This window comes from Topomyia yanbarensis, chromosome 1, assembly GCF_030247195.1.
Source record: "Topomyia yanbarensis strain Yona2022 chromosome 1, ASM3024719v1, whole genome shotgun sequence".
Taxonomy (NCBI): domain Eukaryota; kingdom Metazoa; phylum Arthropoda; class Insecta; order Diptera; family Culicidae; genus Topomyia; species Topomyia yanbarensis.
In genome coordinates this window covers 178,373,449-178,400,495 of record NC_080670.1, presented here as the reverse complement: position 1 = coordinate 178,400,495, position 27,047 = coordinate 178,373,449, and the positions used below count along the sequence as shown (strand labels likewise).

The window sequence follows — 27,047 nt, the reverse complement described above, 5'->3', positions numbered from 1 at the left end:
GTCTGTTACCGAAAAGACAATAGAATCTTACCCAAAAGTAATAGAAACATACCCGTCGAATTCTGGGTGTATATACAATTGGCCTACGAAAATCTGGCTAACTGTGTGAAATACGAAATATCTTATAAATTAAATGGCAGTTTGATATACTGAACAAAATGACTCGATTTAGCAAAACAAAGAATCCGGTTGAATTGTAACAGATTTAATCTGCTGGTTGTACAACTGTCAATTGTGATATTTTTGATGTGGTTCATTTTTTCAATCACTTATATCATATTGGCAGATATTACAATTTTTTTTCGAAAATTGCGCAGAGCTAAAGAAAACCAAGATACTGATGTACCAAGGTCATATCGTACGTGAAGAATTTAGGTTTAGTTTTCAAGCTGAAAAAATGTCTAAGGGCAGATTATTCTAGGAATGTACAACAAATTTGCATCAAATTAGAAAAAAATGCATTTAACTTCCATTTTTGCAACAATTTGCAGCCCCTTACAGAAAAGTTTGTTTAACATACGTCCCACGCTGATCCAACTTGTTCGACGTTTTGTTGAAAGTAGGGCTAGTTTTTGTAGGGTTTTGACGTCTTACACGCAACGCAAAATACATTATGAGTTTCTATTTTGATGGAAACAAATGCATTTGATTTCGCTGATTTTTAAAAATGCACCACAAGTGATCTGCCCCTAGGAAAATGTATTAAATATATATTAATATATTAAATTGACCACATAAATGAGCAGGGTAAGCGTGAGTTGTGAAAATTGAGGCTGATGAATAACTCGAGATTTTTGCGTGGCCTAGTACATGGATGCCCTCTGAGAAGAATTGTACTTAAGAGAAGAATATACAATCGCGAGCTGATTTGGTTCAGTCCTAACCTCAAAATTGAACCAGCTCCTGATTGGTCGTTTTGTCCATCAAGAGTGATAATAATATTTACAAAAGGGTTAAATAACAGTGCTGCTGAATCTACATATTCTGAATACCTTTCATACTCATTAACATTTCATGTAAATTGAACTTAAATAATGATATAAGAGAAACACCAATAACAGTAAAATGTAACTTTTTAATGCATCTAGATTTGTTGAATTCTTAGTTTATATTTCTGATGTACAATTATTTTTAAAAATTGTGAAAAGAAAGTAAAGTCTGACAACGATGGTCTTTAGAATTCGGACAGCATTTAGTAGAGAAATTTAAGAAGAGCAATAAGCCGACTGCCGTGTCTCCTCTTATATTTGCACAAACTATTCTTCGGTCAGGCCGCAGAGAATTTCTATGGAACTATTTTGCCTTTTTTTTGATTATCCAGCTTTTCATGTGTCACAATGGCGGTCTAAATTGTTTAGTTCGTAATACATTTAATTGCCCTTTTTGGACAATAGTCGCTTACGCCAGCTTGACAGCAACTCCCAGTTGAATATGGCGGGCGTTCATTGAATAAACACCCAACGCATTGAACTAACGTAGGATGACTTTCTCTTACTGGGCGGATGACATATAAACACTGTTGTCACTGTTGACATATTACGAATTGGACGATACTGGCCGCCATTATGGCACGTAAAAAGCTGGATACAGGCGGCCTTATTCTGCGCGGCGTGTGACGTGAGGTGACTAAACTCACCTCACTTTACGTGACTTTTTTCGCTCGATTCTGAGAGTCGACTCGGGTGAGATGAAATTCTCCATTGCAGTTAAATGGGCGTCTCACGTTACCCGAAGTGACTCTTCAGAATTGGGTGAGAAAAGTCACGTAGAGTGAGGTGAGATTAGTCGTCTCACGTCACACGCCGCGCAGAATAGGGCCGAGGATTTAACCTTACGGTCAGAGTTAAAAATATTCAAATTCATTGAATGAAAATTGATCATATTCAGCCGCATTCATTTTCAATATTCAGTGACGCAGCTGAAAACGTCAAACGAACAAACCGCCCATTCATCCATGCAGATTTTCATTCGTCTCCGATTATTACACGAAGCGACCGCGCAGCAACGAATCAAACGCATCAAAGTAGGCCCTGGCACAATGTTAGCGATGATGATTGTTGTTTCATATGCTTTACCGGCATTTTAAAACATTTTCCTAGATAATTAGTGAAATGAATATACTGTACGATATTCAACTGAATGAATAAGGATGAATATTTGAATGAATATTTTTTCTATTCACCGCGAGTTGCGCCAGGTTCATTTTCAGCCGTCAAAAAGAGCTTCGATTATTTTTAACTCTGCTTACGGTATTTTACTCTTTTTTTCGGAAAGGATAATATGCGGTGTTGGGAATCGAACTCAGGTGAGCTGCGTATAAGGCAATCGATTTACCAACTAGGCAATATCCGCCCCTTTTCTATGGAACTAAGCGGATATAAAATGAAATGCGGTGCTTAGTACTGTCTAGCGGTACTAGAGTTAAAGCATTATTGATTTTGGAACGTTTGATGCTACCAGCATTGAATCTGTCAGTTGATCAATGATGGAGGTACGAAGAAGAAATGAATTCGTAAGATATGCTTAATTTGAAATATGGAAGTAAGATAACTTGATGCACATATCCAAATAACATCTCCTGCGCAACTGTTTCTGTATACCACCGTTTTTTCGATCCGACTGTATACTTTATGATTTCAATTACAAACTTTCCTAAGCTGCCTTCGAAATGGGATGAACTTTTCTAACTATATATGTATATTGTCTTCCTATAGGCATACGTTAAGTTTAAACCACCACAGAACTAGAACCTGGATTTCCCTTATTGTCTAATGGACTACTACTCGTAAGATAAAACCCAACCTGCCACGCTAGTGGCAGCTCGTCGGAAACCCTACCCATTTACTCCTCCTCCTGTAGCGGCTGTTCTCGTGGTCCATACGTAGGACAACACATCCCCTCCGACCCATCCGGTCGAATACAGAACAGTGAAATTTCCAGATCAGTCGGTTCGTGGGGAACGATTCCGTGAACGTCTCGCAGTTCGGTTGTCGGAAACCACGCAGGTTCCGAGTCTTCGATGATGTTAATCCCACATAACCTAAAAAGAACCAAGTTTATTTCATCGCCTAAAATATGTAAAAACATTCCACTCACCGACAGATTGCCACACCGGGAATCCACAAAATTGACACTAGTATTAGCAATATGGCCACCACTATGCACCAGTGGGGCCACTCGAGCCGATCAGTGTTGCCAGTTAGAGCATCCCAACCCGGATAGCTGCTACCTTCGGAGGCCAGCTCAACGAAGGAAGCTACCAGAATCGTTATCATCGCAATCGGTGAGATGTACTTCCAGCAAAGCATCCAGTACAAACCCGGCCGGGAACCGGTCATTAATTCGATATCGTCGGCGAACCTTTCGAATAAAATAATCTTTTAGAAAATGTAACCTTCGAAAATTTGAAACCGATCCAAACCTCTTAATTCCATAGATATAGCTGACACCAACACACTCGCAGAATGCAATGATCAGCAATGTGTAATTTCCGGCGAAACTGTCCATCAGCTGAAAGATGTAGCTTCCGGCTCCGTTGGCGAAGCACATTGAAAGTATGCAACAAGAAAGGCATAGTCCCTTTGGGAATATACACGCTTGGCGTTAGTTGGCTGCCAACACTGTAAACAACTGACATATACTAACTTACCCCCGTGATGACCTCTTTCGGTAGATTGGGAAACAGTTTCATGTCCACCAGCGAGGTGGTGACTCCCTCAAGCGTTCCGAACTGCGAGTCGATTCCCAGCGTAAACAGCATCATGAAAAACAGAACCGCCCACAGTTGTGCCGCCGGAAACTGATTGATGGCTTCTGTGAATATGATGAACGCTAGACCGGTACCGGATGCACTCTAAAAAAGAATAGTCCAATCGTATTGATCATAAGATGGTCTACCAACGGCAGGGTATTTCACAAACTATCTACAGAGGAATCTACGACTACGGCTACAAGCGTCGATAGCTACTTCTACTGGAAGGATAGAACGATAGTTCGCCCGTGAAACAGGTCGCCAGATAACACATACACATGTCCACAATCAACATTGAATAAAACAACGGCTACGTGAGGTAGATGGTGTTTACGTTTTCGAGTTCCTTCTGTAGATCGCAAACCGGCAGGTCAGTTGTTTTATTCGCCGCCAGCAGAGCGGTGCGTTCCTCGACACACGAATCGAAGATCGCTGTAGCCTGCGAATGAATGATTCAGTTGCGAATGTAAACAAAATAATAGTTTTCTCGGATGTTACCTTGAAACCGATTACGGAGAAGACGACCACTCCAGCGAACATAGACGTACTACAGTTTGTAAAGGACACCACCAATGCATCCCGGTAGCAATTGTTGTTCGCTGGATTATAGGAGCTGAACGCGATCAACCCACCAAAGGCAAGTCCCAGCGAAAAGAAGATCTGCGTTCCTGCTTCCAACCACACTACTGGTTCCAGAATAGACTCCCAACGAGGTGTGAACAGATGTAAGACACCATCGGATGCACCTACGGAAATAATCTGTCAGCTTCCGTTCAACAATTACAAATACAATTACCTTTGAGAGTGATTCCCCGGAAAAAGAATATTATCAGCACCACGTACGGGAAGATGGCAGTGATGTAAACGATCTTGCTCGACTCGGTGATTCCCTGGACCATGCACATGTACACCAAACCCCAGGCGCTGATCAGTGCAATGGCGACGTTGTAGTTCACACCTTCTGGTTCATCGACACTCGCCGATACCTTAAGCGTTTCCCGGTACCAGTAGTACTTGGTCGGCGAAGATACCACGCACTCCGGTTCAACGTCGTAGGTGAAGTTCTTGTACAATCGCTTGGGACAGTCTGCCCAGGGAAGCGGTGATTCGAAACTGTGTAGTAAATAGATCAAACACCAAGCGATGATGGTGTTGTAGTACAGTGCAACTATGTAGCTTACGAAGGCCGATGAAATACCGATCCCACCAAGATAGGCAGATACTTCGTGCCAAACACCGATGGCCCCCTTTCGTAGACGTTGCCCGATCGCTAGTTCCAGATAGAAGATGGGAATCCCTTGCAGTAGTAACATTACGAAGTACGGAACGAGGAACGCTCCACCGCCATTCTTCTGTGCTAGATAGGGAAATCGCCAAACGTTTCCTAATCCGACCGCATATCTATGAAGATAAATACAATTCAGTTAGTAGCTCATATTTTAAACCTAACAAAACTCACCCAATCGTTGCCAGCAGGAAGGTCCACTTACTATCCCAACTTTCACGTTCATCCTCGGGCCGTTCTGGCACTACCGTCTCCTCAACAATCTGATCGATAACTGAAGTCTGCTTGGAAAACTTCCCAATAGGTCCGGTTGCCGTGGGCGGCGCTGAGCTGGGACCCAAATCCACAATCCTTCCCATCGGAGGGTCATTGTCGGAAATGAAGGCCTGATTAGTAGCTCCATATACAACATTTCGATTTCCGTTTTCTGCTCGAACCAGCCGACTACGGAGTTCCTTCGGTTATCGATGGTAACAGAAATTAAAAAAACAACAGAGATATAGTTTCAACATATTCAATTTATTTCGTGTGGGTCACAGGAAACGAACTAAAATAGCTAGGCCTTGGATGTGCCACTTCCACCTTCTCCAAAGGACGCGTGACCAATCTACCAACGACCCCACTTGAAGTTTGCGGAAACTTTGACGGCCATGTTGGATCGATGTTCTTCAAGTTGACGACCGGGCGTCTGCCATAACCCGTAGTTTCGTAAATTTCGCCAATTTTTTTCCTCGTCGCCTCCTGTAGGGCAAAAACTTCATTCCAACATCCAGCGGTATGACGCTGACGGGCCTTTCTTGATGCCTCCATACGTTGCCGGAGCCAGATATCCTCCTGGACGAATGTTGGTTGTGGCATTTGAGCGAAAATCAATAACAATGACGGAAATCCGCAATCCAAGGCCTACTCTATTTGCGGTAAGTTCGGTTATGGCATTTTTGTTGTCGCCGTTGTGTTACACTCACTCAAACTAGTGTGTAATAAGTCTGTCTTTATTTTTACACTGCCCTGGTGTAGCAAAACGTAACGACGAAAACGCTATAACTTTTTTTAACTCCCAACATTATAGGTTTGTTCCAGTACACGCTTCTGGTTCCATGTTGCTGCGGAGCAAACAGGAGCGAAAAAACTCTGCTCTTTTTACTCCCCTTTGCAACAACAGTAAGGTAAAAAAGGGAAAGAAGAGAATATAGGAACTAGCACCGGAGTATTTACAGTTTTTACCGGCACTGGAACAAACCTAATACAATCGTGATTCGCTGGTTGGACACTTTTTAACGGGACCGCTTTTTAGTTGGACCTTCGCTAGTTGGACTATTGTCCAACTAAAACGCATCTGAACGTCAAAATCTCATGTCAATTTGACTTTGACAATCTATCTAACAATCTTTTACACTACTAATGTTTTCTTTGGAGAGTTTTTGGCATTTGTCAGTCGGTCCAACTAGCGAATCAAATTCGTTAGTTGGACAGAGGCTGTGGCCCAACCAGCGAATCACGACTGTATCACCGATGTAAAAAACGAAGACAAGATTAGAAAAGCTAGCACCATTTCCTACTCACCCTCAACTCAAGCTCATCCAAGCTTCGAACCGTTGCCTGCTGAATCAAGTCCCGGGAGCTCTGTCTGCGAAATAAATGCGCCGTGTTGGCCATTATGGTCGCAGCAAATTCCACTAATTCGCGATACTGGTTGCCAAACTCTACTGTGGGTGTTGTACGAGCAAGTTTATAATGCGTAACGAACGTGCACGGACTTGCTGGTTGGTTGCAATCGATGAGTTCTGTTAAACAACAATACTAACGCTACTGTGGTTGGTGCTAACGGTGCTGTTGGTCTGCATTTTGGTGGTTTGTGTTTTTGATGGTGCAAAGTGCTGTACGAAAGAATAAGGGAAAAATTTTGTGCTTTTCCTTGCTAGTAGATTGTGCTGATGACACTCTGTGCGGTAAAAGTGCTATGATAACATATAATAATAGGATGTCATGATTTTTTTTAAACGAGATTTTTGTTGGTTCAATCTGTAATCTTTCATGTTAACAATTCAGCACTGGGTAGAAAGTTACCCTTTGTTCACATCTGCAGTGGTGTGTGTAATGTTGTGGCAATATGATCGTTCCCATTAAATAACGTGAATAATTGTCACAAATTTCTCTAACCCCCCCCCCCCCTATTACGCAACAAATTCCTTGAAAAAAAATTTTTTCTTCAGTAAAACATGTTACGTAACATTCTAGCTTGCTCAGCCTCCCCCATACGTCACAATATGTCACATTTTGTCATACCCAGCCCCGTGAAAACTGTTTGTTGCCTGAAGCTGCCACCAAATGCCAGTAGCGCTAGCTACGTTTCAAATGTTTACACGCTCGTAAAAAGTTACTCAGTACTTTTAACTCAGTTTTGAATGATGTTCGTAAACGTCAAAAATTGAGTTGTCATGTATAATATCTCTGAGTAACTCTGACTCTATTTTTGGGTATTACACAAGAAACCGTTTTGGAGTTACCAAACGGAAAAGTCGTTTCTCGCCAAGTTAAAAATTCCAAGCGTCATCCGCCATTTTCCATTAGTAGGTACACGCTCGTTTAGTTATCGCTCATCACTTTTTCACAAATAAAAATTTGTTCAAATATTTATAATAGTTGAAGCTAGAGTTGTAGTGTGTAAAATACATTTTAATTGAAAGAGTGGATTTGAACAACCAGCATGCAGAAGATTTCGGAAGAGGTGGGGGCTGAAACTGCAATGAAGTTGCGAGGTAATATTCAATAGTAATATATATATATATATATATATATATATATATATATATATATATATATATATATATATATATATATATATATATATATATATATATATATATATATATATATATATATATATATATATATATATATATATATATATATATATATATATATATATATATATATATATATATATATATATATATATATATATATATATATATATATATATATATATATATATATATATATATATATATATATATATATATATATATATATATATATATATATATATATATATATATATATATATATATATATATATATATATATATATATACTGGAAAAAAAGTGTAAGGTTTCAGGTTTCTCATGCCATGTGCCAAATTGTGGGAAGATGATTCCTGGACACGTGGATGAATTGAAGGAACACTTCCGGTTGGTACACAATTTGAACACCAGCAAAGCAGCCGCTCAACCTTTCCTTTGTTCAGAATGTGGTTCACTGTACCAGAGGTTTAAGAGCTTGAAACGGCACATAGAGAGTGTTCATCCACTAATTACAGAAAATTCTACAAATATTTCATACGACCATGACGCTGTTGAACAAATTCAAAATAATCATCCGGAAAATATGCTCGTAGATGATGATTATCTGTTGAGAATAACGAATACCATATTCTTTAAAACGGCGCCGTCGTTGGATGAAATTACTAAGAAAATTAGTAAATTCGCCACAGATTTGCGAAAAGATGTATCTCTTCCCGAGACAAAAATCAAAAAGTTCTTACAGGTTACCTCGAATCTTATAGAAGATTACGAGTGTTACATGTTGAATCTATTCAGAGAATTTTTGAAATCGAAGTCGATCCCATTAAACGATACCGACGCTTTGAAATTTATAAACGACGCATCTTTGGATGGAATTTTTGCAGACGTAGCTTCTCCAAAAGACAACCTAGCATATTTGTCTGGAGTTGCGGGTTGTGCTGTGCCAAACCCTAGGGAAGAAGTCTTGGGAAGAACTAGAATCACTAAAACTGTCCCTGCGATTACCAAACTAGGCAAAAGAAAAAGTGTACAAATAGTGAAAGACGTTGCTCACTATATTCCACTAACCAGCATTTTAGCACTGGTTATGAAGAATCCCGGAGCTCGCAAGATGATAGCAGAAGAAGCAGTGAATGACGATATCTTGTGCGGTTTCAAAGATGGTCAACGTTTCAAAACGCACCCGTTCCTGACACGGTTTCCCGATGCATTACGACTCTCGCTTCATCTGGACGATGTCGAATATCTGAACCCTTTGGGATCACGCAAATCAAAAAAAAAACTTACCAATTTCAGTGTTAAAATTGAGAATCTCCACCCCGCAATTAATTCATCCTCCAACAGGATATATCTAACGCTTACAGTTCGCTCAAGAGATGTAAAAAAATATGGCTACAATAACGTTATGAAACCGCTGATTCAAGATTTGCGTGAGCTTGAATCAGATGATGGTGTTGTAGTACAATATGGGAGTGAAAAGTTTACGATGAGGGCAGTTCTAGTGCATGTTTTGGGGGACACGCTGGCAATTCATGAAATTTTCGAGTTAATGGGGCCCCAATCAAGTCTATTCTGTAGAATGTGCTATGCGACGCGTACTGCACTTCATTGTGGAAACATTGGTGATACCTTCCCTCATCGCACTGAAGAAAGCATACAAGGTGATTTAAATGCTCTTCAAAGCGGAACTAAAACACCTTCACAATGCGGAATCATTCGAAAATCAGCACTGAATGAAGTTAAATATTTCAACATAGCGGAAAATAACACGTTTGATCCAATGCATGATCTTTTGGAAGGCGTCGTCATGGTCGTAATCAAATGTGTTTTGAACGAAGCTGTAAATATCCATAAAGTGATAACGATTAGTCAAGTCAACCAAATTATACAGCATTACGAATACGGTATAACTGAATCGGCTGATAAACCTACCGCTAATTTTACTTGCGAGAAGTTAAAAGCACGTGGACATGCTATTCCTCAGTCAGCTTCGCAATGTTGGCTTCTTCTTCGAGCATTCCCTTTTATGTTCAACCAGATTCTCGGATTTAATTCAAATTTATCATCATTGCTTAGAGCTCTCATGAAAATAACTTATTATAGTTTCTCCAATAAGCTAACATTGAATCAGATTAACGATCTGGAAAACGAAATCGAATGTTTTTACAAGTTGTTCAAATCCTGCTTCCCTGCCATCAACCCTACCAATAAATTCCATCACATCTCTCATTATCCCTACATAATTCGTCAGGATGGGCCAGTTGTTAATCATAGTTGCTTACGCTTCGAAGCGAAATTCAAGGAGTCGAAATCTCAAGCGAAGACATGCAACAATTTCATCAATTTAACAAACAGCTTTGCTAAGCGCCTGAATCTAGCACAGATAACCACTATTCTTGACCATTCATACGAAATTGGTACGGTAGATATCGTTTCGTCAAAGCACATACACAAAAAATCTCTAAATAATTTACTCCTGATCCGGGATCTACCAGATTCAATCAAATATATAAACCATATGAAAATAAATAACACAAGCTTTCGGCCGGGACTGATAGCGAAATACCAAGTATGCAACGAAATGTCCTATGGTTTGATAATAGATATATTGCAATCGGATAATCAAATTGTTTGCCTAATACAGCATCTCGAATGCGAATATTGTTTACAATACAACAGTTACAAACTCAAAACTGACAGTCAAGTTATTCGCATATCACACAAGAACTTGCCAACGAAAAAAACATACAACTTATGGAGTATATACGGAGATTCAGAAGAAAACTACTATATAAGTTTGAAATATGTAGATAGTTAGTAGGGAAATAAACTTGGAAATAAATTTATAATAAAATAAACAACAATCAAGAAGGTAGTGCAAACAACTTGAGATGTCACTTTAAACCTTTATATATACTTATTCGCTCTTTTCAGCCCAAAAAATAAACGATCAGAACCTAGTTCTGCTCAACGATGCCGACCTAGTTGAAATGGGGATAATCGAAAAAGGATCCCGTCTAACAATTCTTAACATAATAAAAAACTATAGTTCTGAAGCTAATCCGACCAAAGATAAAATTGATGAGACTTCCACTAATGTTCAAAATTTGGTAAACTTTCTACTATAATTACTGTAAGCGCTTGTCGTACTATACATATTTAACGTTTTCAGATTAACCGTTCGACATTCGAAGATGACGCAAAATTCCGAATGAAAATTTTGTATCCAATTTTGGATCAAGGGATCGTACCAGATAAGGACGGTTTAAATCATCTTACACGAGTCGCATGCAAGCAAATGGAGACTCAAATAATGGACGGTCAAAGGCAAGTAGAAAGTTTTATTTGTTACTCTACTAGTGCATCAAACTATGAACACTCCTTAAAGTGTGATAGAATGAATTGTTTACATTGAACCGCACGAGTCTCTCCGCTAGAGCAACCTTGCGGCGAAATGCGCAATGCCTATACATATTTATAGGGCTTACGGCCAATTTCTTTATCCTCGCTTAAATTTTAAACCGGGTTCACCAGTACGTTTAAACCTGGTTAAGACGTTAAGCGAGAATGAAGAAATCGGCCCTTAGTAGTCCTTCGAGCAAATATGCAGGTGATCTAACACTGTCTATGAGCAGAGAAAAGCAATGCCTTTCGTTGTGAAGCTTCTATTTCAAAAAACATCGTAGTCAATCAGTATCATGCATTATTACTTCATTGAGCCTATGAAACTATGAAGTATGCATAGTAATGAAGCACGGCCAAACAACTTCACTTCTGATTATAAATGTAAAGAAATGTATGAAACACAGTACAAACTGCTAGAGGAAACCACATAGTTATCAGTTCTTCGCATCCTGATTTCAATATTGACCATTCTTTTCACATCTTCAATCTGGTTCGATTTATAAACTTCGGCATAAGAACGTACATGCGTCTTTGACGGTGGTACTTAGAAAGCGTAATTCGTCATGTTCCGGCACAAAATTATAAAGACGACCGACGACGACGAATTATAATAACTTAAACATTTAAACCAACAGAATTTAAAGGTATAATACAATTTCTGTTTATAGCGAGCGTGTTTATTTGTTTACATATACAGTTCAATCGTAAATCGACCAAAGGGTCTAACTAAGCCGCAATGTCGTTGAATCGAGCAACAGCGATGCCAGATTTACAGACTGTGGACAGATTTGCTGCACTGAGAAACAAAAATATGCAGAATTAGCATACTTTCATTCCCGTCTCTTTTGCTGTAATTCTCGACGAACATATGATTACGGCCTAAAAGCCAACCGTCAAAATCCACTTTGAATGGAAATTCCAGACAAACCGTTACTAGTCGAACACAGCTCACAACAGTTTATGAAAGAGAAAACTTTTCTCTTTCGTTTACTACCAACATCTGTGATTGGCGTGTAACGGTTTGTCCGGAATTTCCATTCAAAGTGGATTTTGACAGTTGGCTTTTAGGCCGTAATCATATGTTTGTCGAGAATTTTCATGCATTTTCTAGCATATACTTCTAGTAAATATTCAATGAGTGGATAGACCGAATACGTCCAATGCACAAAATTTGCAGCAGAAGAAACGAGAGGCAGATCAAAAAGTATGATATCGGTGATTAAAAAAAAGTTCTGCGTATGCCTGGTCCAGACATTTACAGACTTTTAAAACAGTAATAAACTGATCGATTTTCTTCAGAAAATAATAGATGTGTCCCAGCATGCAAAGAATTACGAATCAAATACCGTTCATACTTTCACCATTTAGATTTTTTTTAAGAAATTTAGAACTTAATCTTTCACGGAATCTTTTTGGTCTTTTTCGGAGTAACGAACCAATGATCTCTAAATGCGCAGGTATCCTTCTGTTGATCAACAGCATGCGGCAGCTGTTCAAATCGTAAAATTATTTCCACAACTTAGTAATACGCGAGTCACACCAACTGCTCCTGATGAGGTTTGTTATTCTATGCTTATTTAATTTCTCTAATATAATTATAATTATTTTCATGCTAGTCATTTTTCTTTTGGCGCAACGGAGGCAAGGAAAAGGGTGCTCATACTGGCATGATATTTCATCGCATCCGGAATGTCATCAAACAGCTACCTGCAGAAAAACATAAATATAATCGAGGAACTATGCCTGTAGAAGAGTCCGTTTCAACTGAACTTGTAGAGCGGGCTCAATTGCTCCGAGTAATGCTTGCATCGGCATCAGTAGCAGAACATATTTGTGATGAAATGGACCGATGCTTTCCAGTCCTCAAACTGTTATTAAAAGAAAAGAAACCCGTTAATGATATCTTGGATATGTTTCCACACCTGTGTTCATATGAAGGATTGGTGGTAACATGTTTATTTTTTATTATTTACTATTTCACTTTATGGTATTCACGGAACATATGAATATTTATATCATATCACTTTTTCTAGATTCGTCAAATGTTTGAGAGATTGTATCCTAACAGAACAGAAGGTCTCAAAATCGAGGATGTCTTCTCTCAGTGTCTATCTTATTCACCGTCCAGATTCTCTAGAGTAGAAGATGGTGAGATATAATTTTTTTTAATTTAGCCCAAATTGCCCAATTTGTAAAACTATTCACAGATCACATTCGAGGATGCTTGAGAATAATTTCTCATATGCCAATTCGCGGACAAAAAAGAACGCTGGTAGGCTGTCCAACTGTAGGCGAAGAACATTCGGCTTCAATTTTAATTCGTTGGATTGGGGTAAATGCAATATAATATACATAAGGTTAGATGTAATGATTTTATATCATCATTAGGAGTGCTTAGATACATACGTGGCATCCCCCGCAACTGATTCCAAACTACACATGGTGTGCGTAGCAAGCCCGATGAAAAGAGGAAATTATGCCGTCATTTGTGAGAAAAAAGTTATATTCGAGACTAACAATTCTATTCATGCAGTGGAAATTTTATTCAAATGCCACGCAGTTCTCGGAGTGGAGGTGCCACCTAATTTTAGAATGTTTTGGGACTTTCTGGCATGTGCCATATATAATATAATTCCGCACAGTCAGAGGACAACTGTGAATAGACTCGTCCAAACTTTTATTGAAGTTTCCCGCGCACGTATTGACAACAAATAAAAGGACAACTTTTTTATACAATACTTACTAAAAACCATAAAATTTAATAAACAGAAGTTTCTTTAATTATTATTGTAAAAATATTCCATAAGAAAAGAAAGACTGCATTGTGTTGTATCCAAAACAAAATTTTGACGGCCAATTTCTTCACTGGATGTAAACCGGTTTAGTTCCAGTTCAAATGCAACAATTAGGCAATCCATGAGACGTTTCTGATCAGCTGATTATTCCTTGTTTACTTCTTCTGACGTTACTCCGAGGGGTGCGACGTCCAACAATATCGCTGATTCGATCCAACATCAAACGAAGCGGACTAACGAAAGATGTTTGTCCGACGAGTTTTTCTGTTCGCAGGAGTAGTTCTGTTGACAGAACCCACCGCTGAATTGTCAAACAAACGTCTAATGGATTGCCTAATCGATCATGAACCAATTTAAATAGGAATCGGTTGTTGCATTTCTTCTTACAGAAACCATTCAGAATTGCAAGTCATAATCCGGATGTTTCTCAGTAAAGTTCAGTCAGAAATGAGCCGGAATTCCGGCTGGCTCCAGTCAGTACTCCGGCTCCAGTGACACAACCTATTCTAACTAGAATCGGTTGTGTCACTGGAGCCGGAATACTGACTGGAAACAGCTGGAATTCCGGCTCATTTCCGGCTGAACTTTACTGGGTTTTAATGAAATATTGCACTCATAAATTGGGTAATATTCTACCCAAAAACTGAGGAATTACAACTGGCTTTGTTGTCTACTCAAAAATTGGGTAAGCTTCTGCTCATAATATGAGTAAAAATCGATCAATTTTTGGTTTTGTTGAAGTTCTACTGAACCCAAAATTTGAGTAATGTTCAACTCAAAGTCTGCGTAATAATTACTTAATTTTTGGTTTTGTTAAATTTGTACTGAACTCAAAATTTGAGCAATGTTGAACTCAAAATCTGAGTACTAGTGAAGCACTTTTGGGTTTAGTGTAGATAATATTGTACTCAAAAACCGAGTAATAATTACTCAGTTTTTGGTTCAGGCTGGCTTACTCAAATTTGAGTAACTCCGGAATTACTCAATTTAAGGGTTGTTCCACTTTATCTGGAAATGGGTGGGATTAAACTCATTTTTGAGTATCTTTTTACGAGCGTGTAAGGTCTGTTCATATGAACTGTACAACACTGTTTGAAAGTGGGAATCAAAATAAGTAAATAATAACAATCAATGAAAAAGCATGAAATTTCTTGTATTGCTTATTCTCTATAAAGTCCGAACGCTTTTATCACCTGAGTTCTAGTTAAGCACATCAAAATATAGTTTATTTGTGTTCGACAAGTTTCAGGTTTTGTTAACAATATTGGCTCGTAGCAATGTGAACGTTGCTTAAAGCGCGTTAGCTGTCATTTTTGGCAACTATCCGAGTCAGGAAGCCAGCTTATGTTGGCTTTACTCATTTTTCAAAGAAACGTCAAAACATTCACCCTCTTGGTCATACCCCTCCCGCTCCTTAAAAACGTTACGTAATATATGAATGGTCCCAAGGAGAATTCCCTGTTCAGAAGAATTTTCCCTTCCAAAATAGCTGTGGTGTGTCAAGGTGAGTGTTAATGGCCAACTCATTTCCCCGGCTAATCACCAAGGATCTAGAGCAGCATCCGGAAAAAGTTGCATCTACGAAGTATATTACGAGGATCTCTCGCGGGGAGCGCGTTGATTCGATGAAATTCGCAACCGTGTCGCTCAGGGGGTTCCAAAAAGCAGCCAAGCTCACTTGCCTAGCCAAATGCCGAGAATCCCCAGTTAAACTCATTCCGGAACCGGTTCGGATTTCTGAATGGATTCCAAATCAAATGCAACAACCGATTCCGACTCAGAATCGTTTGTTGCATTTGATTTGGAATCCATAATGACTCCATTCAGGATTCCGAATCAAATTTCGAATGGTTTGACCGGGTCACTGCTTGAGCAGTCATCGACAAAGTGAAAGAATGCATCGTGTGGTGTCTCAGTTGGTCGGTAGAATCCTCCCGCCTCCTCGCCACCAGCAGCAGCAAGCAGAAAAGTTAATAATTAGGCAATCCATTAGACGTTTGCTTGACAATTCAGCGGTGGGTTCTGTCAACAAATCTATGCTGCGAACAGAAAAACTCGTCCAACAAACAACTTTCGATAGTCCAATGCGTTTGATGTTGGATCGAATCTTCGATATTGTCGGACGTCGCACCCCTCGGAGTAACGTCAGAATAAGTAAACAAGAAATAATCAGCTGATCAGAAACGTCTCATGGATTGCCTAATTTGTTTAATTTTGATGTTAACAAATATCCGAAATGCTTGCTAAACGCACTGTAGTACTACCAGAGAGAACAGACATATAAGCTGGAACAAACTTTCCCGAAAAACCTGTGTAAACATTTAAATGAAAATACGTTGAAAATCACCATCGCATACAGGTTCGCATGCGTGAGTCACCATTGTATCCAAGTTTATACACAAGTCCCGTATAACGATTGCTGGCCGATCGAAGCGCCCGCCAGTGGCAAATTGCTACTTCCTGTTGTCATTTCAAAGCGACAGTTTTATTTCTTACACAAGTTAAAAACTTGTATGTCAGTTCTCAGTGGTATTACTCCTATTGAGTTTTGCATTCTTCGCATTATCAACCTTCCGGATGTCGCGCAAATTGCTCACTGAACAAGCACCCGCTGGTGTCCTAAGACAATTTCGCTAGATTTTCAGAGCAGTGTGCAATCAGTGCTCTAGCGCGACTACCGGAAGGTTAAACAACGCCATGTAACTATGGACGACAAATTACCATTAGGTTTCTGAGACATACGATGGATGACAACATTGTAGCACAAAACTGAGGAGGATTAATTGCGGTCTGGAACGCTTCGCCTTTTGAGAGGTTTATCCCAAGGCCGTTTCATCACCTCGCTTCAGGTTTGTTTCCCGAAAAAAAAAACACCTACGCTATGGTACAGTGCCTACCAGTTGGAGCAGCCGTACTTCGAAAAGGCTGCGTGGAACCTGTGACTTAAATGATGTGTCATCCCTGACAGGATAATGCAGACGAGAAACGAGACCATTGATCAAATGATCATGACATACTAGTTGTAGGTAGGGGTTAGTCCACTACTCGGGTTCTTGTTTGCCCGGCGGACCCTTCTTTTCAGGGCGGCCTAGGGGCTCCTACCGGAATTTCGTATTTTCGTAACACAACAAAAAAGGTAAACAAACAAATAAAATTCTAACTTTATCGTTAATTCTTCCACCGAAACTCTCCTATGTTGGTCGTTTGTTATAGTCCGCTGCTGCTGACGACGGGAAGGCGACGGTTTTGTCAGACCGGCCGGGACTACAACGGCCGAGTTCTCCCGGATTGTCGTTGGCTGCTCCGGCAGCGGTTCTTGGCGGGTAACTAGGGAGGTGAGCTTGGCGCCATTGTTGGAACCTCCTTAGCGACGTTGGCGAACTATCGCCGGATCGACTTGCTCGCCGCAAGCGATCCCGGAAGTCACCGCAGTGCACTTCCCAGAGGGAACCTTTGTCCACCCTGCTTCGTTCTCCTTGGCTATTAGCTATAGAGGAGAGCTAGGCTCGTTCGACTTATCCTCTATAACGAGAACGGTCGGTGTTCGGTTCCTTGGGTTTTAGCCGGGGACGCGAGAATGCTCCGTTACAGTTAGCTGTCCCACTTCGGTGAACCAACACCACTCCACTAGTGCCCAAACTACAGGCCGGCACTATTCGACGGTTTTATATCGCCGTCGCACGTGCGCACTGAATGCTTCCTTCTAGTGGTGGGGAACTGTCCCGAAAAAAGAGAACACTTATCTCGACGTCTGTTTGATGCCGTGGTCCGTCACTTTCTAAAACTCGATGGCCGCCTTCCTCACGAAACGACAAAACAAACACCAACACCAAAAAACCGTACCGCCGCATAGCTGTCATCGCTATGTGTAGCATAACCAACACACTTATTGCAGCAAGAGGAGAGCAGTGGCCTAACTAAACCCTATGTTACGTATATACGAATGTTTAACAAAAATTACTATCTGATCTAACAAAATCGTTCCAAATAAAAATATAAACAAAATTTAACGCAAAAAGCGAACGATCATATGGAACAGTGGTGAGCATAACTAACGTAAACAATACACTCTACGGAAAGAGTACGTACAAATAGGTATATTTCCACCCAGTGCTAACTTGTTACCCTGACGGGTTACATAGTTAACGGTGCCAACCCTTACAACAGCGTTGCTAAGATTTTGCTCCAGCAAATGGCGCTGTAACGTGATTTTTGGAGTAGATTGTACCGAACTACTGTAACCTGCCCGTACCTGTTCTGGGAAATACCCGTTTCAAGCTGTCCTGGGACAGCACTGTTCTATTGAACCAAATAAATTTGACCCACAACCTCTCTAGTTTGGTCTACGACGAAGGTCGATGACGAGTTATCATATCGACGTCGCCGTTCCGCTGGCCACAATTCGGTAGGTAATCACGGAAACAAATATTCCAGTTATCACCCTCTGGTCGTATCGTTGACTGGGGATATGGTAGTTGGAAGTGGTTCTGAGGATTGTTCCTGTGGTGTTTTCAATGATTGGACTCGTTTCGAAGAACCAGCTGGAGGCGCTGAAGAAGCTGAAACTAGAGAAGGAGTAGGCAGCTATCTAGAAGTCGGTATTTCTCAACCTATGCGCGATTTTCTGACAGTTTTTGGAACAAGACGATGTTCCGGTTCGAGAAGAGTAGCTGAATCAGGTTTAAATGTGTTATGTGTTGTGTGGAAAACATAGTTCGAATTTGAGGTTTAGTTTAAAATTTAGAATTAGCTATTGTAATCGAAATTAACTTTCGAGTGTTTGCGAGTAAAAGATACAACGAACACTTGGAGGCGTTTAACATCATTCTATTGGCATAGCACCAATTGGTGAACACATCCAACTGGGACTGCAAGAATTCTGAGTCTTTGGCATTCCTGATAAGCTGAAATAGTTTAAAGTCGTCAGCAAACGAAAGTTTCATACACTTCAGCAGATGGTTTAGGTTGTTTAAATAGAGCAAAAATATGAAAGGTCCGAGATGACTGCCCTGAGGAACTCCCGAGCTGGCAGTAAATGGTAAAGACTCTGGGCAGTTGGAGTCTGCCAGGATGCCATTCGAATTTTTCTACACCACAATCAGCGAAGGTGTCAAGCTATTGTTGGAAATATTTGCAATCCTCAAGTGAACGGATGAAACTAAATATTTTGAGGTCATCTACGAAGGATCGGAGTCTTCAGTACTAAAAATACGTTACTGAAGTAAAGCAAAAACATCAACGGTTCGAAGTAGCTTCCCTGGACTATTGCTGACGGAAGTAAATGTGGGTGTCTGACAATCATCTCAATCACAATTTTCTCTCGATCTGAGGTGATAGTCAACCGGTGAATTGTCGATGAATGCATGTTGGCTATGCACAGAAAATGACACTTTTATCATTTCGTTTACAGTTAACATGCTGAAAGTAGTGAAGCAACTTCGCTTGATGATTTGTGATGTCCATCGGCGTGTCGGCCGGATACAGCCGAGCGCTTATATCCTGGTGCTCGAGGAGAAAGGCGAGTTCACAAACCGGTTCCGGCCGTGTATCGGTTTTGCGTGACCGGAAGGTGCAGCAAGCGCTGAAGTGGAAGACGGAGGGCAAAGTAACGAAAGTCTTCCGCGCCTTGAGCTGGATGGTCGGTGCGACCGGCTAGGCGGTCGTTGAGACCATTGTATTGTTCTTTAATGGTGTTAAATTTGGCACATCATGTTTACGGTCTTTTTAAGCGGTTGTCATTTTTGTCAGGAATCAATAAACAATTTGCTTTATTTTATCCCCATTTATTCCAAAATTTATCTCTTTTTGATGCAAGCATCATACCCAGTTTGTTTGCGAATTTCCAGCAAATGGAAAAATACCACTGGCAAGAGATTACTTGAGGCCGAGTCTCGAACGTGCCTTTTGAGAAACACCAAACGGAATCTTGGGTCCTGGATTGCAAGACGATTGAGATTCGAGAATATTCCGCTTCACTAATCTTCCAAATATTTTCTGTGTCCTCCGCTCTCGACGGCCTTATATAAATGGAAAACAACGACACATTTTTTTTCATGAAGCAACGAAAGTAGCATATAGCGACAATCCCGCAACGATCAATAAAAAACCTGTTACCAACTTAACATTCCTGGTAGAAAAGGAGGTCACTAAAGTGGTTCGTCAGGGTTGGCAGAACTAAAGGGACCTAGCTCAACGATGCCAGATGTGAAGACATGTCTTCATTCCGAAGACAATTTTTTTGTCGGATGTCTGACTTATTTCCGGCAGAATATTGGCTCAAAATCAATAACCGATTCAGCATCCTGGCCGTTAGCATTTTTTATGAAATGTGAAGACATTTAAAAAATATACCCGGTATCCTTCCGAGGTACGTCTACTACTTCAAAAGATCTAGTACACACTGTACCGCATAATTTTGAGTGTTTCTTCGTGAGCTGGTAGTCTCTAGTTATCGTCCAGGGAGAGATATGCGGAGCGGGAGAGAGCACTTACTCACGACGTCAACAATGAAACTATTAAGCTAGAGCTTGAACATTTGCATGAGATGCTAGTGCTTTTCCCGAAATAAGAGCTGCCAGTTTTCCGGTTTGTGTGTCCGCCTAACTTTGAATATTAAGATTTCTGACAGCTCATTTACAACCACAGATGCAAACTCAAGTCAAGGGAAATTGGTTTGTTTTCATCAGGAAATATTGCGAATCTTTTCTAAATCCACATCGTGACATATCAGCCATGCGCCGCCAAGCCGTGCGCCGAATCACGCGCCTATTCGCTTTGCATTAGTGCAAGCGAAAAAACGATTTGACGTTTATTTTTGTTTTGTTCGCACTCATGTGTGAAACATATAGCAACAAATCGACGAAATGCTAGTTTATCTCGGGATAGACAATACCTAACCTTAATCTATTTTTGCACGGCAAAATATTTTTTTTTCATCACAAAATAATACAGCGCCTTTTCTTTTTCAACGGGAATAGAAAGGTCAATAGTAATGGCCCGTTTATACCCTCTAAGAACGGTTGGTTTCAAAATCGTCCAATGAAGGACGTTCGTTGGACCAATTTGGACAACGTCCAAATAACCGTTCAACAAACGTCCATCGTTGGACCCGCGTTGAACGATTTTGAAACAATTTTTTGGACGTCTCAGTGGGTACTAGTGCTGGTTGTCATTCTAGCCAACCATGTCAAATGATCCTAAGTGCAAATGACAGTTTCTCTTTTTTACTTTTTGTTTCGCTAATAACTCGGCAGTTTATACGTTCGTTACTCAACTCTTAGCAGAATAAGCTAGTCGAAATCAGAGTTTTTCCTTATATCCTGAAACAATATTGAAAGGTTTTAAGATGACGCCGTAATAATCGAAAGAGAAAGTAAACAAAGAGAGGCTCTCATCAGCACTTAGGACCATTTGACATGTTTGTCGAGAATTGTAAGCATGAAAATTTCTGACGTTTCTGAATTTCATGAAACTGGTAGATAAATCCAAGATGGCGCAAAGAAACGAAGTTGTTATTTTTGCTTCATTTTTCTTTATTCAATTATTCAAATACTTTTGAATTTGTGAACGAACAGTTAGTTTGCAAGAATATATCAAATAAACGTATTTTTACGATTTTTTTCTATTAATTTGAAAAAATTCCATGCATTACCAGCATCCAATCTACCAATAAGAGTGTACACATGCCAGCTGCTGGTTTGCCAGTAGCTAGCTCCTGTGTCTAATTTGCCAGCCATAATGTAAACGCTACATAACTATACACAATATCTCTTATTTCTAGCCATCGATGATAACGATAGTAACTCTACATTACAGTGCCCAAGATTTTGAAACAAGAACCCTGCGCATCACAGTGCTACTAGCTTCCAATGTAACCTTTAGACATAGTTCGAAATTTGAAACAAATCGGTCAACATTCACCATGTTACCAAAGCAGTTTGAAGTTTGTACAGTAAAAATCATCAAAATTTATGAAGAAGCACCATGATTTTAGATTTTCGTGCCACTAGGTGGCGTTGTATTGTAAGTATCGTCATGTTTGAGAATCTTATAAGGTTATTGAAGTTTGAGTCATAGTAATAAAGAAATCTATTTTGAGTACAAGAAGGAATTATTACTGTTTATGATTTGGTAATGATTGGTTGGAGCATTAAAGATAAGCTAAACGACCAACATTTAAAAATTGATTTGTGCATTGTTGTGTTAGGCTCTGTGACACTTCCATCAAATGCCGATAACTTATTCGAATCAACTTGAATCATCTAGCGTTCTTCGACAATACTGGCACACTTCCAAAACCGTGGAAAATCAGCTTTCGATCACAATTCGTATCGGGCGATTGCTATACTCAAGAACATTATCCTATCCCACATCGGCAATTGGATTGAAGCAAATGCCTTTTCTGTCAGATACACAATTTGGCTCCCGCAAACGCAAAAAGACGAACGATTGACTTCAAATAGCGTATGGTTACAACGAGCAATCAAGGCTCTTTTTGAGAAACTACATCCGCATAGTCTTCCCACTACTTTGAATGATTTTTGCTGAATGTCAGATCGAAGCACTAGATATGGAATTTCAGCCGTTTGCTCCACGCTGGTTCCATTCATGAATGAAGTTAACACAGAACTTTAAACACTATTACATCAGAATGGAGTTTTTTTTAATGTACTGTTGGGGTGAACGTGATATCTGAAAAACTGTTCTTGCGATTTTCATATTTTCTAATGTAGAATATATTTAAGCTTTGAATATAGAGGTCCCGTTTCAAAATATCGGCTGCTGCAGCCGCGTTAGTTTTTGAACGTTGATAACTTCAATATTAATTCTATTCAAAATGGCTAATAAGATTTTTGCAAACAAACTTATTTTGCTCATTATTGCAGTGCCGAGTAGAATCTCACGAAAAATGCATAATAATCCACATCTTTGCCCTTCGTAGTTTATGTGGACTTCCATTATACTTATCAGAATGATTTGATGGGCCAGAACATTTTATCGAAAATATGTTCAGCAAAAATTTGGACTATGTATAACATGCATCAAAAACGAAAAAAACTGTGTTTTGAAAAATCTTTCGAAAAATTCTCGGAAATAGTGAAAATTTTAAGCTCATCTCGGGCAGAGCCGTCAATATGGTGCACCAACAAGATACTTAAAAGATGAAATGTTTTAAATACAGGTCCACTACAGATTTCTTTTTATTATTTGGCTGCCCTGGGTGAACGTAGAGCTGTACAATACCGAGAAGGAAATATTTGTTAGCTGTACACAGCTGGTGGATGAATCAGTTTGTGTCGTTACGTGCTTCCGATGGGTGGAAGGTAGCATACACAAAACCGATTTTAAATCATCTGACCGAAGCTCGTTCGTGATGGGTTCCCGCTAATTTCATGCACCGAGCCGCAAATCTTGAACAGAAAGATTTTTGATTTCAGTCAGTTTCAGCAAGTCCACTAATCTTCTCAGATGTCCGGAGACTGATGGGTCAACACCAGGAGAGATGGTGATATTTAGCATTCATCTCCGTGGATTAATTTGTTCAGCTCCCAAAATCTCCCACCCGGAGAATATTTTCTTTGGCAAACAAATTAGCCCTTATCGGCGCTTTCAAACCACCTAAAAGAATTGAGTTGGAAAAACTTTTCCTTCGCAAACTATGATTTGTCAAAAACGTCAATTTAGAAACCGGAAGATATATTACAGACCAATATCTTTTTCAACTGATGCAGTGGTTTAATTTGTAATGTGAAATATACAACTCTTGGTTAAATTATAGCCGGTTGACGACCTACACCTACACCAATCATGTCAGAATCGCATCCAGGACAACAGCTAAGCCCGGAAATAGTAAGAAGTCAGAAGCATCCAACGAGAATCGAAGCCAACACATCTCCCCCACCACATTTTTTGTAAAGAATATGATCAATTTGTATTCAATGAATTTGAATATTTGTAACTCTGGTACAAAGTAATATAACCTCTAAATACGCGAAAAAAATTTCAACGGGCATATTTTTTGAATTTCCTAATAAATCGATCGAAGCTTTACTGCTCTGACATATGTAAGCGTTGAATGCTATTTACAAGCAACTCGAATCCGATTTGCAAAAGGGTAGTAGATTCTGATTCCTTTTATGTCGATAGCAATCCACTTTATCGACGGCCAATATCTACATCTCGGTCAACGACCTACCCGACGAATCCAATCGTTCGACGTACGATGGGGATGATAATAAATTTATTAGATTTACAAACAGCGAATAGAAACTGGTTAATGATGTTATGTTTACTAAATATTTAAGAGTCGTTATCTGATTAGATACATTCAATCTAAGTTTTTTTTTGCGCCTAAAAGCACCCTTAGCCTCGTGTTAATCTCATCTGGACGAGAATTGATTATCCACCACTTGAACCCTTGAAATGGTTTGAAAGCCATTAAATTAATTTCAATGACAACCTCGATGTCAGCATCCGCCTTGTTTCCCACTGAGTAGACAGCATGTCTGTTCTACTACACACTCGTGACCCTTCTACCAAGGGTGACGAGAGCGCAGACAGCATCCTATAGTCTCATAACTATACTCATCGTTTCTACCGATTTGAAGTGTTAATCACAGGACTGCTCGAGTAAACTTTTCATACTGCTGAACGGAACCAAGTCGGACAACTTAATTATTTCTATTCTTCATACACAATGTACGGTAATTGCTGTTGGTTTCTTAGAGAACGAAAATCAATATTCGTGAAAATTATCTGAATATCAAGGTAGAAACAAGAATCACTGTGTGGTTTCACCGCAAAACGATTTAAGTGTATTTAAAATAAATAACGTGCTCAAATAAAATGACAATAGTGCACGCAGGTGTAGCTGCTAATAATAATGGAAAAGAAACTAAATTAAATTAATGATTTATCCTCCATTACCAGAGCTATTCACACCGTCCAGCCGTCCATTGAACCACCAATGAAATTCACCTCTAACGAAGCATATAATAGCGAACCTCCTGCTCAATCACGGCACTTTATTATTTATCCTTCAAGTTCCGAGTTTCCACCTACGCCAAACAGCGCCAACTTTGACCGACGATGATAATATCTTCTTTTCTTTTTCCGCGAAAGCTTACATCCTCATCCGATATTATATAACACGCAACATTCGCGCTCGAGCACTGCTGTGGCAAACAAAATGAAATTAGCTTTTCACTGTATTCGGCCTAAATCCGGGGGCAATTAGCACACGACCGAGTTTTCCACAGAATCCAGAAACGAAACTTTTTTCGCATTACATCACTCGTGGAATGATTAATAACACTTTTCCTTTTCAGTGGGAACATTTATCCATTTCATTTTTTTTTATCGCCACCGAATCGCGACAGTCTTGCGTTTGATGATCGCCGCTCGGTAGTCCAAATCCGATTGGATCCAATGAAAGTGGCGACGAATGCAACACGAGCTTTATTTCGATAACACACCTCACCATCGGGCAGAGCAGACAACAGGTTCTCACACATAAAAATAGCATATCTGAAGGCGTATTTTCATTCATCGCGGTTGCCATGCGGCTGCGTTCTCTCGTTTTTCACTGTGGGCTGTAGAGATGGGTGAGTGCGGTTTTTTACCCAATATCGTAAAGGCAGGGAAAGATTTATATTGCTTCTGGCGCTTCTGGCACTAAAACTGGATTCTAATCGCACTGCGCACTTACCATACTTCATTTAAATTCTTCTCATAGAGTGGTTAGTTTGACTGGTCTATCTATGAAAGTGCGATATCTATCACTTGAAATACTTGACAGCTCGCAGTATTAAGATCGAGTTATCTTAATACTGCGAGCTGTCAAGTAACTTTGAAAGAGCGGAGACCAGGTTAGTGGGAAGCACGCAATTTGTTTAGTAAAATTCGGGTTTGGTTTTGATAATCAAAATTGTTGGTCGGGAGAGAATAAATTTATTTATTGAAGTCAATCAATTAAAAAAATTAAAAAAATTGTTTCAGTAAAAAATCTCGACTGCATTGTCGTCGACGTTAGATCGCCAATTTATGTCGTTTTTGCTTGAGGCTTTCTAGGTTCCCAAGCGAAAACGACATGACCAATGCAGAGTGCAGAATTTATTTATAAATGGAAAAACTTCTTGCCGTAATATGTATTTGGATGTGCACTTACCTCAAATAATACGACTTAGCAAGCAACGATTATTGATTCAGAATTAATAAACATTCAACGTTAATTTACATAGCTTTATTTCATCAATCAACATCACTAGTTGCCAGACAAAAATACAATTTTCTTACTAAACGGGATTCCAAATGTCATATCAAATAAAATATTTTGTTACTTTGTTCTACAAAACAAATTTGTTGAGCAGATTACCTTCCAAAAAATGCAAAAATATTTCGAACAAAATTATCATGAAAAAGCTGATTATGAGGAATGTTTGAAAAGTCTACGAAAATCTACGACTTAAGAAATTCAAACAACAAATTTCACATTTTCATTTATTATATGTATGAAAAAAATTCTTTCTCTTATACGTTAATTAATCATTAAACTTTATCAAGGCAAAGTTATGAGAATGATTTTGAATCGGTCTCCCTGGTTTGGCACAGATGCGGGCACTTCATTATAAAATACTCTTTTCGGAATTGCCAGTACTAATAGATTTCAAAATTGGTTGATCAATTTGTTAAAATGGAAAAAAACGTTTACTGACAAACAAATTTCTGAGCTGTGGTTGCAACTAACTGAAATCAGATGTTGGCAGTAAGATTTCAAAGGGAATCGCTTTCTCTTTGAGGTAGATTTAGTTTTGGGTAGGCATATTGAACATACTTTACAAATCTTTGCCCTACATTTGTTCGGTAATTTTGTTGACCGAAAATTTTCCGTAATCCTTGTGGGTTAATGTAAATAATGTATGCAAATCCAAATTATTATATAAATTTAAGCATAATGAAACGAAACTATCTTCCTAAAAGGTCTGAAACAGGTTTATGAATTATTCCA

The 27,047-nt window shown here is 39.4% G+C and overlaps 2 protein-coding genes across 3 annotated transcripts; one reads left to right on the top strand and one right to left on the bottom strand.

Annotated features, from left to right (window-relative positions):
* LOC131683104 (sodium-dependent neutral amino acid transporter B(0)AT3) lies at window positions 1-25,499 on the bottom strand. Of its 2 annotated transcripts, none has more exons than XM_058964926.1 (10): window positions 24,968-25,499; window positions 6,600-6,913; window positions 5,211-5,491; window positions 4,548-5,152; window positions 4,250-4,497; window positions 4,086-4,190; window positions 3,650-3,853; window positions 3,422-3,579; window positions 3,097-3,360; window positions 1-3,040 (listed from the first exon to the last, which is right to left on the bottom strand). In XM_058964926.1, the coding sequence occupies exons 2-10, from the start codon at window positions 6,690-6,692 to the stop codon at window positions 2,842-2,844; spliced, it is 2,157 nt and encodes a 718-aa protein (XP_058820909.1). In that variant the 5' UTR covers window positions 6,693-6,913; window positions 24,968-25,499; the 3' UTR covers window positions 1-2,841. The 2 variants fall into 2 exon arrangements, with proteins under 2 accessions (XP_058820909.1, XP_058820912.1); XM_058964929.1 differs by having other exon boundaries at window positions 6,600-6,663; window positions 24,968-25,497.
* On the top strand, window positions 12,475-14,057 carry LOC131683130 (uncharacterized). The gene is made up of 5 exons (XM_058964943.1): window positions 12,475-12,803; window positions 12,863-13,192; window positions 13,280-13,394; window positions 13,454-13,578; window positions 13,635-14,057. The coding sequence occupies exons 1-5, from the start codon at window positions 12,696-12,698 to the stop codon at window positions 13,959-13,961; spliced, it is 1,005 nt and encodes a 334-aa protein (XP_058820926.1). The 5' UTR covers window positions 12,475-12,695; the 3' UTR covers window positions 13,962-14,057.
* Window positions 25,500-27,047: the final 1,548 nt, after the last annotated feature.

Excerpts from the sequence above, each read along its gene's own strand:
- LOC131683104 (XM_058964926.1), bottom strand. The coding sequence starts at position 6,692 with ATGGCCAACACGGCGCATTTATTTCGCAGACAGAGCTCCCGGGACTTG. Across the intron at positions 5,492-6,599 it reads TGGATGAGCTTGAGTTGAGG|GAACTCCGTAGTCGGCTGGT; the intron begins GTGAGTAGGAAA and ends CGATAACCGAAG. Across the intron at positions 3,854-4,085 it reads TACAGAAGGAACTCGAAAAC|AGTGCATCCGGTACCGGTCT; the intron begins GTAAACACCATC and ends ATTCTTTTTTAG.
- LOC131683130 (XM_058964943.1), top strand. The coding sequence starts at position 12,696 with ATGCGCAGGTATCCTTCTGTTGATCAACAGCATGCGGCAGCTGTTCAA. Across the intron at positions 12,804-12,862 it reads CACCAACTGCTCCTGATGAG|TCATTTTTCTTTTGGCGCAA; the intron begins GTTTGTTATTCT and ends TTTTCATGCTAG. Across the intron at positions 13,395-13,453 it reads ATTCTCTAGAGTAGAAGATG|ATCACATTCGAGGATGCTTG; the intron begins GTGAGATATAAT and ends AACTATTCACAG.